This window comes from Pteronotus mesoamericanus, unplaced genomic scaffold (assembly GCF_021234165.1).
Source record: "Pteronotus mesoamericanus isolate MK-2021 breed Mesoamerican mustached bat unplaced genomic scaffold, CSHL_Meso_final contig_130, whole genome shotgun sequence".
In the NCBI taxonomy this organism is placed as follows: domain Eukaryota; kingdom Metazoa; phylum Chordata; class Mammalia; order Chiroptera; family Mormoopidae; genus Pteronotus; species Pteronotus mesoamericanus.
The window spans coordinates 29,885,673-29,900,557 of NW_026555060.1; the positions used below are offsets into that span (position 1 = coordinate 29,885,673).

The following is a 14,885-nucleotide window of genomic DNA, read 5'->3' on the forward strand; positions in this document are numbered from 1 at the left end:
ATCTACTAGCCAGAGGCATCACAGTGGTCCTGTTTATTTGTCCAGGTGACCTGGCGCAGTGTCTGTTGGAAGTTTTTTATTTTCTTGGACATTTGATTGTAAACCACTTGATGGAAGTAAAGTTTGAGGAGATAGTTTTAAGCAACTTGGATTTAGAAGACAAAATTGAGGATAACTGCCTTTCAACTTAGTATCTTCCAACTTTACAAAAATTATTTTTTCTATCATTTTCATTTTCTGAGATGATGCAGAATATCACAAGAAAATTACTTTTCCAACTTCTAATTTAAAAGTCTTTAATAGGAACAAATGGTGATAGCCTCTAAGAACAAGGCTTTCTTTCTTAGACCTTCCAGTTGCATATCTCCCTGGCCCACCTGCCAGTATTTATTCCTGGCAGTGAGGTAGCCTCTTGCCTAGTAGAAGATACATGGTTGAACATTATTGCAAGAAAAGAGAATCTAAACTTTTTAAGCTATTACTTACCTGCATGTTTGGACAGCCCTTACTGCTGTGTATTCTTAATGTACAATAGTCTTACAAATCAGTTAAGGTAATGTTTACAGCTGATTTTTTCTTTCCATTTGAAATTGTGACATAACATTTATGTTATCTGTACTGTACTTTTAAAAAGTCATTTGGTGTTTTTCAACTACAGAGATTATATCTTACATATACAGTCTTGAATGTTTGGGGAATTACTTGATTTCCTTCAGAACCAAAATAGGGATCATTTTAAGAGCCATGTGCACTTGATTGTATTTCTTTTCCATCCTTGTAATTGGAGAAGCTCATGTCCTGTTGGTTTCTACTGATGTGACTTGCTCGGAGAGTTCTGTCGTGGCAGAAGGCAGGACAGCAGACATTGGACTGGGTGGGCATTGGGGGATCTGTCTCACAGTTGGTCAGTTTCTGTCTCTAACTTGCCGAATGGCCTCACACACTTGAACAATCCTTCTGGGTCTCAATTTTTTCCCCTTGAAATGTCATCAGTGCTTTCTAAAGTTCCTTTTGGCACTAACAGTCTGTGCTATTATTGTAAAATCCCCAGCTGTAGTAAGTAGCCAGGCGACAAAGGTGCCAGTGCTCTATATACACATCACAGGGCTTACCTAACTCCCGATGGTTTTTTTCGCCTTGTCCTCCAGTCTCTCCAAAGAACGGAGTGTCCATACTGGTCAATTCCAGACTGATAAACTAACATGCAGCAAGTATGCCATGAGACAAACCTCATTTCATTTGCCTAAGAGCACTGAATAGTATCCTTGATTTTGCTAGGGAATCAAAGCAGAATTTCTTCAGTGTTTCCTCTCTTTAGTCTCTGGTCTCTAAAATCGGCAAAGTAAAGCTATGAAACAAATTTGCCACTGAATCTAAGGCCACTGAATTCGTTCGTTTCTTGAATTAAGGATATTCTGGTCTTCATCGGAGGCCGGTACCTTTCCATTCTTCACTCTAGTATTGATATTCTTGTGTTTTTGTTTCTCTGGTTTTGTTCTTTCACCAGAAGAAGGTTCAAGCTTGGAGGAAATCGGCTTCAATTGGGGGGAGTACTTGGAAGAAACGGGTGCCAGTGCGGCTCCTCACACGTCATTCAAACACGTACGTAAACTTCTCCTCCTTCTGGTCCCCCTTTGGAGCATGGGAAGGGAGCCTGTAGGAAGATGCCAAACCTATTGGAAGATAGGGAATGAGAAGAGAAGGGAAATTCAGCTAAGATTTTGTAGAAATAAAGAAGAGATGGGGAAGTTTGTTTGCTTTTCACAGATAGCTGCAGGTAAAGTAGACTTGGCTCTTACTGCTCTTCTCTCCTAGCACAGGGTGGGTGTTCAGTGGGTAAGAAATGGTGTGTAGAAATTCAGTGGGTAAGAAATTGCTCTGCACTTCAGAATGACAAATTTCACAGATGTGGCCCTTGAGCATGGCCTGAGATAGGTAAGATTGATTGGAATAAATAAGAGCCAGCCAGCTAGGTAAGTAGGTGTAATGTGTAATGTCTTCTTACGAGGTGTACTGGCTGTGTATTTTTATTATGGATTGATATTTTTATTTTGAAAGGACACATAAAAGTTTTATAGTCTTTTGTGGGCAGATGAGTCCAATTAGAAGAAATACCATAAATATTCAGAAAACATTTGGATCAAGCAAAACGAAACGTCATTCTTAACAATGATTTCTTTGAATAATGCAAACAGCAGAGTGCTGGTCCCAGAAAATAAAAAAAAAAATGAGCTTTTTTTCAGGTTTTTGCATCTACCTGAGATTTTGTTAGTAAGAAAAAGACTAAAGTTCCAGGACTTAAGGTTTTTGGCATTACTGTTGCTTTCCTGGAAAGAAAAATTTAATTCTGAGAAACATTTTTTTTTTTTTTTTACTGGGTTACCCAGGGCAAGATTCAGCCTGAGTGTCATTAAGAAATTGGGATATTTCCTCAACCTGTTCTTGTTTTTGGCTCTCTTGCTGAATTAGCATGCCAGAACTTTGATTCTTTATTTTAATGCAACATTTTATTGTTTTTGGAGATGGAGTGTTCTTTTGAAAAGGAATTTAAGGCCTTATTAAATTTGCATGACCTAGTAAAGGTCGAATATATTTCCAATCTTCTTTTTATTCTGACATTTGTAATGCTATAATTACTGGTTTATTATGAATGTGGCTTTGGCCATTTAGTGAAACCTAGGGGTAAATATTAAAACATGACAGAATTGCAGCTCACCTGGCATAGAGTGAGGTGCGATCCTGCAAAGTTTCCTGTGATTCCTGGATGTCTTGCTTACATCCCTTGAGGCAGTTTAGGAAAAAGATATTGATTGACAACTTTTTTCTTTTCTCTTTTACCAATAAATTACCACATGGAGTAACATATGATGGAGTAACTCTAGTTCTCTTTAATTCAGTTCTCCCACCTTCTTTTTAATCACAATAGCTCAGGAAGCAGAGTGACCCCAGGCCAGTGTGCCAAGTGTCAAGCAAAAGCATCATTGGCCCCATGAAGGAGCCATTTGTAATTCCATCATCTCTTAAGTGGCTGCTATTCCCGGACATCAGATGCTTTAACACTGGAATGTCCACCAGGCTGGAAAGCTTTCTTTTGGGCATAAAGGCTGGTAAATATGAACAGACTATAATCCTTCATTAATAAAAAGAAAATCCATCCATGGCTATACTGCTTACAAAGTTGCCATCAGCCACCTGGAGTTTTTGAGCCCGTGGAAAGACTGCCGTCCAAATTGGGATGTGCTGTAAGTGTAGAACGCACACTGGATTTCGGAAGCTTCATTGGAAAAGGAGAACGTAAAAGATTTCATTAATATATTTTATGTTGATCATATCTTGAAATGATGACACTCAGGATATTTGGGTTAAAGAAGATATATTATTAAAATTAATTGTATCTGTTTATCTCTTTTTTTTAACGTGGCTACTAGGAAATTCAGCATCACATTAGTGGCTTGCATTATATTTCTCTTAGTGCAGTTCTAGAGCAACAGGAACACTGTTTTTATGTGCTGTGTTTTTAAACAGTTCTCGTAATCTTCCAGATGTATGTGTCTAGTACAATAACGGGTTTCCTGTGTTTCTGGTTCCTTAAGGTTGAAATCAGCATTCAGAGCAACTTCCAGCCTGGGATGAAATTGGAAGTGGCCAATAAGAACAACCCAGACACGTACTGGGTGGCCACTGTTATCACTACCTGCGGGCAGCTGCTGCTTCTGCGCTACTGTGGTTACGGGGAGGACCGCCGGGCCGACTTCTGGTGTGATGTGGTGATAGCCGATCTGCACCCCGTAGGGTGGTGCACTCAGAACAACAAGGCCCTGATGCCCCCAGATGGTAAGCTCCGTGCTGGCCCACGGTTTGGAGACTTTGGATTTACAGACCATCCTTGTTCATGATGTTTGCACGGAAAACCTTGCAGCGATTTAGTGGGAAGGTCTAGCACCTTAAAAAGATTGTGTCCTCAGTTTCATTAGCTTAAGGGCGCTGGAGTGAGAGGAACTCAGGTACATTTTTGGATGTCCAAGCTTATCCTGACAACGGAACCGACCATGGCTTTTAGGAGGTAAAAGGTCTGGTGCTTGATTTTGGAGGTAGCAAAGGAGGCTGAGATTGAGGTCTCGTTTTCTGTTGCTGATTGATTATGTTGCTTTTCTTTTGCTTTAGAGACTTGACATTTTGTACAGTGCTGTAGGGCATCAGAAACGGGTCTCTCTTAAGGTTTAATCTGTCTTGTGGGGAGGCTGCCAAGGTGTGATGCCTGTAGAAAACTAAACAGATAAGGAGACCTGATATTACTCTTAAGGGAATTGTCAAAGTTGTATGGAAGAAATCCATTCAGTTGCTAGAAAACCATGGCAGTTTTACTCCCCAGGGCACATATGGTAACGTCTGGAAGGTTTTTGATTGTGAAAGGGAAAGGGGGGAGGAGCTCCTGGCATCTGGTGGGAGGATGCCAGGATACTGCTAAACATCTTGCAACACAGAGGACAGCTCCCCCAACAAAGAATTATTGGGCTCAAGCTGTCATCGTTGAGAAACCCTGTTACATCTGATCCTGTGAGTGAAAAAACTGAGTCACTAAGTATTCCAACCTCGACACCCTATCCTCTGTGTTTCATTATATGATGATGGCAGCAGTTCCACTTGAAGACTTTTGATGCTAATTCTCAAGTATGTGTAATGTCCTCTTAGCATCTGGCTGCCACTTTTAGCTTTGAATGGATATTTTTATTTCGAAGTGACATGTATAGTTTTAGAGCTGAAATCCAAAGTTCATTGTGTCCATGATACTCACAGTTGCTTTCACCGTTCAGAACATTTGAATTTTATCTTCTTTTTAAAGTTCTGATATATGGTTTTTCTGATAGTTTGGAATGGTCGATAGTTTTTTATCACCCTTTTTATGCATAATTGAGAGCCTGTTAAATAGTAGGGTCATAATAAATGCATGGAGTATGAGTTGCATTTATGGGACATGTGTAAGGATTGAATTCATTGCCTTGGCCTTAGCTAACATCTTGACCCTTAATATGTCAGAAGAGAGAAAGGCCCTTCTTTCTTTTCTGCTTGCTTTGGGTCTTTGCGCCTGCTCTCTCCTTCACCCCTTCCTCCTCCAGCTGGCAGCTTATTTGATCACTTCCTCAGGCACCTGCGGTCAAACCCTATCTTTGCTCACAGGGGCTTGTGTGCCCTTAATGTTGACCATGTTTGCAATTGTGCCCCCAGTTCACCGGATTGTACAACTCTTATCACTGTCTAATTCCAGAGCATTTCCATCACCACATAAATAAACCCTGTACCCATTCACAATCACTCTCCATTCTCCCCTCCCCCAAGCCCTGGCAGCAATCACTAGGTTACTTTCTCTTTCTGTAGACTTGTTTATTTGTTTCTCACACATGGAATCATATAGTATGTGGTTTTTGTGTTTGGTTTCTTTTACTCAGCATATTTTATTCAAAGACATCTGTGTTATAGCATGTATCAGGACTTTATTTCTTTTTATAACTGGGTTTTATTCCATCATATGGATAGGTCACATTTTGTTCATCCATTTCTCCATTGATGTCTGGGTGCACATGTACTTTGAATCGTGTGGTTCTTTGAATATTTGAAGAGAGGACTTATCCCCTCACCTGCCCCCACTTCCCCTCCCCGCCCTGGATTGGTTGTGTCTTTGTAGAAGTGTGAGTCTTTATTTATAAACTCTGTTGAAGGGTATTTTTCAGGTGAGTGCTGGAGAATGGTTGTTACTGTGTGAGGCTTTATTTTATTTATTTATTTATCCTCACCCGAAGGGATGTTTTTTATTGTTTTGAGAGAGAGACAGAGACAGAGAGACAGAGACATTGATGACATCGATGTGGAGAGGAGCATTGATTGGTTGCCTTCTCACATACATCCCGACCAGGGATCAAATCTGCCACCTGGATGTGTGCCCTGACTGGGAATGAAACCCACAACTTTTCAGTCTACGGGATGACACTTCAACCAACTGAGCCACACTGGTCAGAGCCATTAGGCTTTCTTTTTAACTTCTGTTTTAGTTCTGCAAGAACCAGTAGTTGGGTGAACACGATACCGTAATGCCTTTGGTAATACTCGTTTCTCTTAGTCCCAGGCCCAGCCTAAGTTGTGCCATAAGTGACATTTTAATTTATTTACGTTTACCCTTTTTATAATATTTTAAGTGTCTCATACATTATTGGTAAGTATAAGTAGACTGCTGTACTGCAGATCTCTAGAACTTTCTCATCCTGCATAACTGAAACTTTGTATCTATTGAACAAAACCTCCCCATGGTCACCACCATTCTGGTCTGTGCTTGTATGAGTTTGATGACTGTCTCAAATAAGTAGACTCATGCAGTATTTGTCCTTTTGTGACTGGTTTATTTCACTTAACATAATGTCCTCAAGGTTCATCCATGTGGTAACATGTGACAGGATTTCCTTTTTTTTTTAAAGGCTGAATAATATTTCTTTGGGCTTTGAATCAAAACAGCCACTGAGGTGAGAGGGTATAACATACAATTATCTAATTCGCCTATGATTTCTGATCTGTCTTACAGTAAACCAGTCTTAATGGATGAATTGTACTGATGGAATATTGTGAAAATAGCAGTTCTAGTTAGAAAATTAGAGTGCTTTTCATTTGCACAGCTCTACACACAAAGGCCACTTAGATACGCCCACACGTACCTGGGAGGGTACAGACAGACATGTGATATGGTAATTCTAGGGAGCAGATACACACCGGAGGACATCGTGAGGGGGCGCACAGAAGGAGACCGAGAAGTAGGCCCGGCTCCTGGCTGCAGCCTTGCGCTTCCCTGTCCTTGCTTACCTCATTCATGCATGACTCACTCTTAAAGTTTGACACCAGTAGCTAAATGCCCTTGGAAAGGATGTAAGATGGTTTCACTTTATAGATTATTTAGTGAACAGTTTTAGTGAGAAGTTCCAGGGTACTGAGTTTTAACACTGTTAAGAGCTATTAGGTTCACTTGGTAAAAATCCATGCTGTTGCTTGAGAAAGAGGACAAAGTTTGTTAATGAGCTCTCCTTTCTCACTGGGATGAAGAAGGTGGCCGCAGTCACAGTTTCAGAAACATTGTCAAATATGTATCCCATTGACTTCGTGCTATTAGGTACACAGACACATTAAAAATGACAAATTCAAAATGAAAACTGAGAAAACCCTATACAGAGGGAAACCGCTCATGTACCTGGAAGATTGGGAGCTCTTCACATGGTAACAAGTTATGCTAATTTTGAGAATGTCTTCATTGTTCATTTTAAGAACTTTAAAAAAATTTAGTAGGTAGTCAATAAGACTTGGAATTCTTCAGTGCAAAGAACAAAGTCAGGAAATAGCAGGTTCATGGGGCAAAAGGTTTTATTGATTGCTGTAGTACAGGATAATTATTGCTTTGTAGCCAGACAGCACTCGTTCCATTGGGAATTGTAGAATCTATTTTTGAACAAAGATTCTTGTTTTCTGTGGTTTTCTGTTTCAGAGAGCTAATATGATTGTAAATTCCGCAAATGTACATGGTTGATCTTTCTGGTGGTTAAACTTGAAAGGCATCATGGAATGTGAATACAAGTTAAAGCAATGCATGACATATAATGCTTTTGTTTGGGATGTTCCATGGTGGTAGAGAGATTTCTTACTGATCCTGGGAATCGGGGTTGGTGGGGGTTATGCAAAGGCAGGAGCCTTGAAGTTAGAGCCAGAATGTGGGGTTCTTCTCTTCCTCTGCCATTAATTTAGCTACATGGGTGAAGACCCATCAATTTTTGTGTCTTTGAAACAAGGAGGTTATAGTATGCTAGAATCTCTTAAGAGCTTTCCAGCCTGACGTGCCCTGGTTTTTGATCCTTGCCAAGGAAAGGAAGAGGAAGAAGGTGCTACTTTCCTATTGTATGCACTAGCAACGGAATTTGTTTTGGAACTGGGGTCTATGGAAATCCAGCCCAGGCATCTGTACGAAGGACAGAGGTAAAGTTCCTAGGTTACCGTTGGGGATGATGAAGTTTCAATGGATTGAAAGACAAACTATGTTGGGAAAGGTCCATCCTCACTGGCACTGGATGGAATTTTGCTCACTAAGGGCTGTGGATTCCAGGACCCCTACGGGACCTGGAAAACCCACAGTAATCTTACTTGAGTGAGAAAGATCAGTGTAAGTGGAATTGAGTTCATTGATGTGTGTATGGCAGCTTCAAAATATGGTTGTGTTAAGCAAGACAGTGGGAGCTTGGTGTGATTTGGACAGAAGGGAGAGGACTGCCCTGCATGGTCAGACTTTGATAATAGTTTTACCAAGCATGTAACTTTCTTTACAGTCCCATATTTTCCTTGCTTGCTCTTGTAAATGAACTTAATCTTTGAATTAATATAAACGGTCATTGTTACTTTAGATGTTATGAGAAGGAAACAGCATGGCAGCAGAATGCCGCTAGCAGGGATGTGTTTAGAGAGACCTGGGTTTAGTGGCCAACTGGTCCTTCCAAGAGCAGTATTCCTGCTCCTGAGCTAATTGGCATTAATCTTTCATATTAAAAGTATTAAGAAACATACTACATTAAAGCACCACTAAGTGCAGTAGAGGATTAGCTCTTATTAGAGTTGCAAAATGTAAAACGTTTTGGCTTAGTAAATCAATAAGGCTTGATTTATTCATAAGCACATGCAAAGCTCGCAAAGGGCAGCTGACAAATAGCCATTGTTTATGGTGATAATGTAAGAAAGTCATTTAATCCAGTGATTGTTGTGCTGCCATTTATTGAGAAGGAGCAGCAATACCTCTTGATGTGTGGGGTTGGGGAGCTCTGGAGTCCTAGCAGGTATCTGCTGAGCCCCTGAAAGGAGTGCTGTCAGGTTGCAGGTAAACATGTGCGGTGATGCCTGTCCGCAGAGCCTCCTTGGCGTGGCGTACACACTGAGAAGCACTTATGCATCCTTCCTGCTGTTGCAGTAACAGTATTGGAATTAGGTGCCTTAGGAATCAGATCACTAATTTTTATTTTCCCCATTATGAAAATTCCTGTGATTTGAATTGCAAACTCTGCAGTCTTGCCAGAATGACTCTATTTACCATTCAAAGTTTAATCAAAATTACTGGAGGTAGTTATTATATAACTTATTTGAATAAAGGGATGTTTATTCATGAGGTGTCAGGAAAAAGTGTGAATGTGGCCTTATGTTACGGGAGAAGATCCTGCCAGGTTCGGAAGCCTGGTCCCAGGACTGTTTAGGGGACTGCTGTTCTTACCGTCATTGATTGTAAAGGAAGAGATGCTGGCCGGTGGTGCACAGGACTTTTAAGTGATCGGATGGTGGCACTTACCAGTCCATATCCTTTGTTTAACTGCGGACTCTGAGAAGTAGATTTTGATTGTGGCATATGAGACTATCAGTGTTTACAATTCATTTTTTATTAATTAGTGTGACATTTTAGTAATACTAATGACACACGTTCACATTGTTTTCACTTGTGTATTAATAAGAAAACTAAGTATATATACTAAAATGTCAAAGAGCAAAATTAATCCAAAGTGGAGTTGAGGGTCGAGGGAAGCAGAGGGATAAACTCACTAATCATTAGATAATTTAATAGAGAGGGAAACAGCACATTGTTATAAGAGAAGGTAGGATGTATTGGGTTGGCCAAAAAGTTCGTTTAGTTTTTTCCGTAGAATAAAAGACATGTTCTTCATTTTCACCAATAAACTTATTGATTTGGCTATTTTGAGTATGTTGTCTGTCTCCCACATGGTATAAAGTTAATTTTTCTCAGTTAATTTCTCAATTTGATCGCCATGAACTTCAACTGGTTTATCTGACCCTGGAGCATTGTCCAGAGAGAAATCTCTAGCATGAAACTTCGCAAACCACTTTTGGCACATTCGATCAGTCACAGCACCTTCTCCATACACTTTACAAATTTTTTTTTTTTTTGCATTTCAGCTGTGTTTTACCTTTCTTGAAATAATAAAGCATAATATGCTGAAAATGTTGCTTATTTTCTTTCATCCTCAATATTAAAATGGCTACACAAAAATTCACCAATTTTGGTAAGTTATTTTTAAATGCATTCTGATATGACAGCTGTCACTATGCAGTCTAACAAAATTGTTTCGAATGAAGTTAAAGACAACTAAGTGCTACTAGAGGCATCTTATGGGAAGAAACCAAACATACTTTTCAACCAACCCAATATTTCATAAATATGACAGCAAATAAACAAAGTGATAGATACATTTTTTAAAAAGTGAGATAGTATCCTATTGTCAAAAAGCCATTTTTGATAGTGGTGTGTGAAAGAAGGAATATTCAGGTAGGAAATAGAGTGATCCTTTTTCTCTAGGTACTTAATGGCCCTTCTGAAATAGTCCACATAGTTTTGAGTGCTATCTGATCAAGAGAAAGTCTGTGTACAGATTTGTCATGGTGTAGACCAGAGTGGGCTTGGTTTACAGATATATGGGTGTATTTGTATGCATGATGAGCATATGTGTGTATGTGTGCATGAACATCTGTGAGCATGGATGTGTTTGCATGTATGCATAAGTGTAGGTTTGCATGTGTGAGCATGTGTAGGTGCATTTGTATTTATGAATGTGTGTGTGCATTTGTATGCATGGATGAGCGTGTGTGTGTATGTTTGCATAAGACTGTGTGTATGTATGTTTTGATCTAACAAATATTTTGAAATAATTTTGGTATTTACCATTTACAAATGACTTCATTTGAAAGTCTGGGTTATTTTCATCTCTTGAAAACGTAAGTGATACAGACACATTGACCTGTATTCTATAGGGCAGTCCTTAATGTAGCCTCTGTCTCTTCAGATGGCCAATTGCTCGCTGTCCGGATCTTCTGTTCCCTGCTTGGGCCTTCTTATCTGCTCCGGCCGTATGGGCATGGGGGCTAATACCTCGAATGTGGGGCATGGAACAGGAGAGCCTCTGAGCGTGTGACCTCAAGTTTCTGAGGCTCTATCTCACAACACCAGTTGGACCTGATATTGTTAAGGTTTTCTTCAGCTTAAAAATGTTATGAATTAAAGAATTCAAAGAGCAATGAATGACACTTAAAAAGGGCTCTGAAGAAATGCACTTTATGAACAAAACCCTAAGAAAATGTGAGTTTTTAAGTATGTAGAAGGAAAAAAAACAAAAAAAACAAAAAACAAAGACCAAAACAAGGAAGGCAGACTATCTGGTCCTCTTATAAATCAAAAACCTTTGTACAGGTGACGATGTACAATTATTTGTTTATGAGTAAAAATATTATAGTCTTTTCTCTTATAAATCCCTGTTTGGTGTTTGTATTTGACTTTTGAAACTCACTATACACTACATACCCCTTTATCATTTTGTTGCCCAGTGTATAAATGAATCACGAATTTAGCATGTTTGTTTCATGGCTCTCCAATTAAAAAGTTTCTCCCACCCACCCAATAGTTTTCCTGTGTGTCTACTGTGTGCCAAGTAACTTAAATTCAACCCAGAACAACCTTGTAAAGTGGCGAGTAATATTCTTGTTTTACATTTGAAAAAATGTGGCTTGGAAAGGGTAAATAACTTGTCTCTAGGTCAGTCAGATTGAAGTAGATTTTAAGCTAAGGGCACAAATTTCCCCTCAGTTTTGAAATCAATGCTTTGAAAATAACGGGACAGTAAATATTTGTTTATTGATTTCATGTGTCAATAAGACTTTAGAATGTTCAGATTTGAAATATTGGAAACATATTACTAAGAAAAGTTGTAGAATTTGGCTCTCTGTGATTTTTAAGAAGAGGGTGGAAAGTTACTTGTCCAGAATGTTTTCCATTTTGTCAGCTTTGGAGGCAAATAAATGGAAGAGATTAGGTCCACAGCTTCCATGACAAATGGTAATCATGAGATTATGTAAAGTTATGTAAATTGAATCAGATGCTATTTGGGTTTTTCTGCACTACATGAAAACTGTAAGCACAAAGCAATACTATAAAATTTTCCTTTTTGGCGTTAGTCATAAATGAATTTATTTTCTCTTGCTTCTTAATCCAGCAGTATGTATAATTTAAATCAAGCATGTGTTTAATTCTGTGTGAAATGTGGGAGTGGGTTAGTTCTGTGGATTCTTAGTCTCTTCTCTCTTTTCCTCCTTGTTAATTCCTCTCTCCTTAACTGCCTGAGCCCCTTCCCATCTCCTTCCTTCTGCCCTGACTTTCCTATCTAGAGAGCCTGGCCTGGGCTGCTCCCCACTCGGCTCAGACGATGATGGCCTTGTGTTCACCGTGGCTCAGCTCCCATCGGCCCCCATTCTTTTCTGGGTCATGGACCCCTTTTTAACAATTTTTAAAAATGGTTCATGCTATTCTAGTTGTCCCAGTTTTTCCCCCTTTTCTCCCCTCCTCCCAGTGTCCCCCCCTTTTTTTAATCCTCACTGAGGGATGTGTTTATTGATGCGGGGGGAAGAGAGCGAGAGCAGGACGGAGGGGAGATGCTGATGTGAGAAACTTTGATTGGTCATTTGGTTACCTCCTGTATGTGCCCTGGCTGGGGCTCGAACCCCCAACCTTTTGGTGCAGGGGATGACGCTCCAACCAACTGAGCCCATGCTGCCAGAGCTGGTTGGACGCTTTAATATGGCAAATAGACGAGTAGTGTAGAGCCTGTGACAGGAACCTGGAGTCCCTTTTGCACAGACACGTCTTCCTTGGCACGGCTTGCCCTTTTGGACTTCTGCTGCTCCCAGCCCTGAACTGGCCTCACTGACCTCCTTGTTTTCCCACCCTGAGTCAGGAGCCCTTGGTGCTGTCTGTCCACCCTCCATCATGCCTCTGACTGTCCTGTAGCCTGTGAGCTTCTCCCACTTCTCTTTTTGCTCTGGGCTCTTGAACAAGCCTTGACTTCCTGCTGCGTATTGTCTTCCACATGGCTCCAGGTTTCAGGGCCATGCTGACCCACCAGGCTCTGCCTCTATTCTAGGGCCATGTCTTCATTCTAGGGACGTGCCTTCATTCCAGAGCAATGCTGACCTTTCAGGACCATGCTTTCCTTCCAGAGGCGTGCTTCAGTTTGCACGGCTATGCTTGCGCTCAAGGCCATGCCTCTCTTCCAGGGCCATGCCTTCTTTGCAAGGCCATGCTGACCGCCCAGGGGAATGCCTTCTTTCCTCAGTCATACTCACTTTCTAGGGCCATGCTTCTGGTCTATGCAGAATTTTCAACATTTACATACAGTGGCTGAGAAATATATTACAATATTAAAGGTATTTTTGTTTCACAAAATTAAAATACTTTTCAATATAAATTCATACTCTCACACACATAATATATAGCTCTAGACATGACATATATGAAATGTGACATTGACTTTTTACATTGGCAACTGAATAGATACTGAATGCTAGAACCGTGGATAGTTTTATTGCTATAAACACATTTAATAAGATTAAAATCACAAGCCCTGGCTGACTGGCTCAGTTCGTTGGAACATCGTCCCAAACACCAAAAGTCTGTAGGTTTGATTACCAGTCAGGGCACATACAAGATCGTGGATTTGATCCCTGGTTGGGGCCCCCTTGGAGGCAGCCGTTCAATGTTTCTCTCTCACGCCAAGGTTTTTCTTTTTTCTCTTCCCCTTCTTCTCTCTCTCTAAAATCAGAAACCATGTCCTCAGGTGAGGATTTTTAAAAAAGATTACGGTCTCCAAAATATTTAATTTTATTGAAATATTTTAGGTAAAAAATTTGATATTCACTAGTTATAATTTGTAATTTTCATAGTCATTTTAGTAGATAATTTAGAATATTTAGAAGGAAAGTAGCTTATAAGACATAAAAATTTAAAATTTTGACTTTTGCACTTTACAGTTTTTTTGATTAAAAATATCAAACTTTTATAGACTGGCAATAATTATATTTTATGTTTTAATCCCTTTGATGATTTTTGTGTGTAGAATATAGGTTATGGGACAATCTTGGATTTCTTAAAACTAGATAGTTAGTGATTTCTCTGACATGAAAGCAAAGAAAAGAAATTTTATGGAATAAATATATAAAAAATTATAAATTATGCAAGTCTCTACTGTATTACTCATCCGAACATTGCTGGCTCATCATCAGAACACCCAGACACATATCATAATTAAATTTAGTAATCTTTGGCATTTTTCCAACTTATAGTCATATATAAACTATAGCTTTTTATCTACTTTTTGATTCTGTCATTATGAAGCTGTATTTGTCAGTATAGGAGGATAGCACATACTTAATTACACAACCTGTTCACTTGATCGATAACTTTAAAATATTTCCACATACGGTATGTGGACCTACATTTATACTCTTGCCCGGGTCCTGTATATGTTATGGGTGGGCCTGTTCAAGGCTTTTACAGTGGATTTCTCATGTCCCCTGTGAACTGGACATCTTTCCAAGGGTCAGTGGCCTGGTCTGTTTAGGGACTCAGTTTTCAGATCTTCACATTCTTTCTCTTCCCTGAAATGGACCACTGGTGTCCTTTCCTGTCCCACTTGAGAGAAGACTACCACTGTGCTGTGTTGCCTTTAGGACACTGAACACGAAATATCAGCATTTTAAGTGAAGCCTCATTTACTCATGTCTAACCTTCCAACCATAACGTTACAAAACAGTTTGCAGTAGTCCACCCTTATCCACGGTCTCGCTATCCATGTTTTCCGTTATCCACAGTCAACCATGGTCTGAAAATGTGAAATGGAAAATTTCAGAAATAAAAAATGTATGATTTTTTAATTGTGTGCTTTCCTGAGTAGTGGGCTGAAATCTCATCCCGTCCAGCTCTGTCTCGCCTGGGGTGCGGGTCACCCCTTTGTCCAGGGTCTCCGTGCAGCGTACACTCGCTG

General features: G+C 39.9%; 1 protein-coding gene across 1 annotated transcript in view; it reads left to right on the forward strand.

Moving 5' to 3' along the window:
• The window catches only part of SFMBT2 (Scm like with four mbt domains 2), a 214,057-nt gene that overhangs the window by 32,122 nt on the left and 167,050 nt on the right, over positions 1 to 14,885 (forward strand). The window contains exons 3-4 of the mRNA XM_054593939.1: positions 1,508 to 1,602; positions 3,594 to 3,834. Coding sequence (XP_054449914.1) covers positions 1,508 to 1,602; positions 3,594 to 3,834 — 336 coding nt within the window. The remainder of the gene's footprint in view (positions 1 to 1,507; positions 1,603 to 3,593; positions 3,835 to 14,885) is intronic.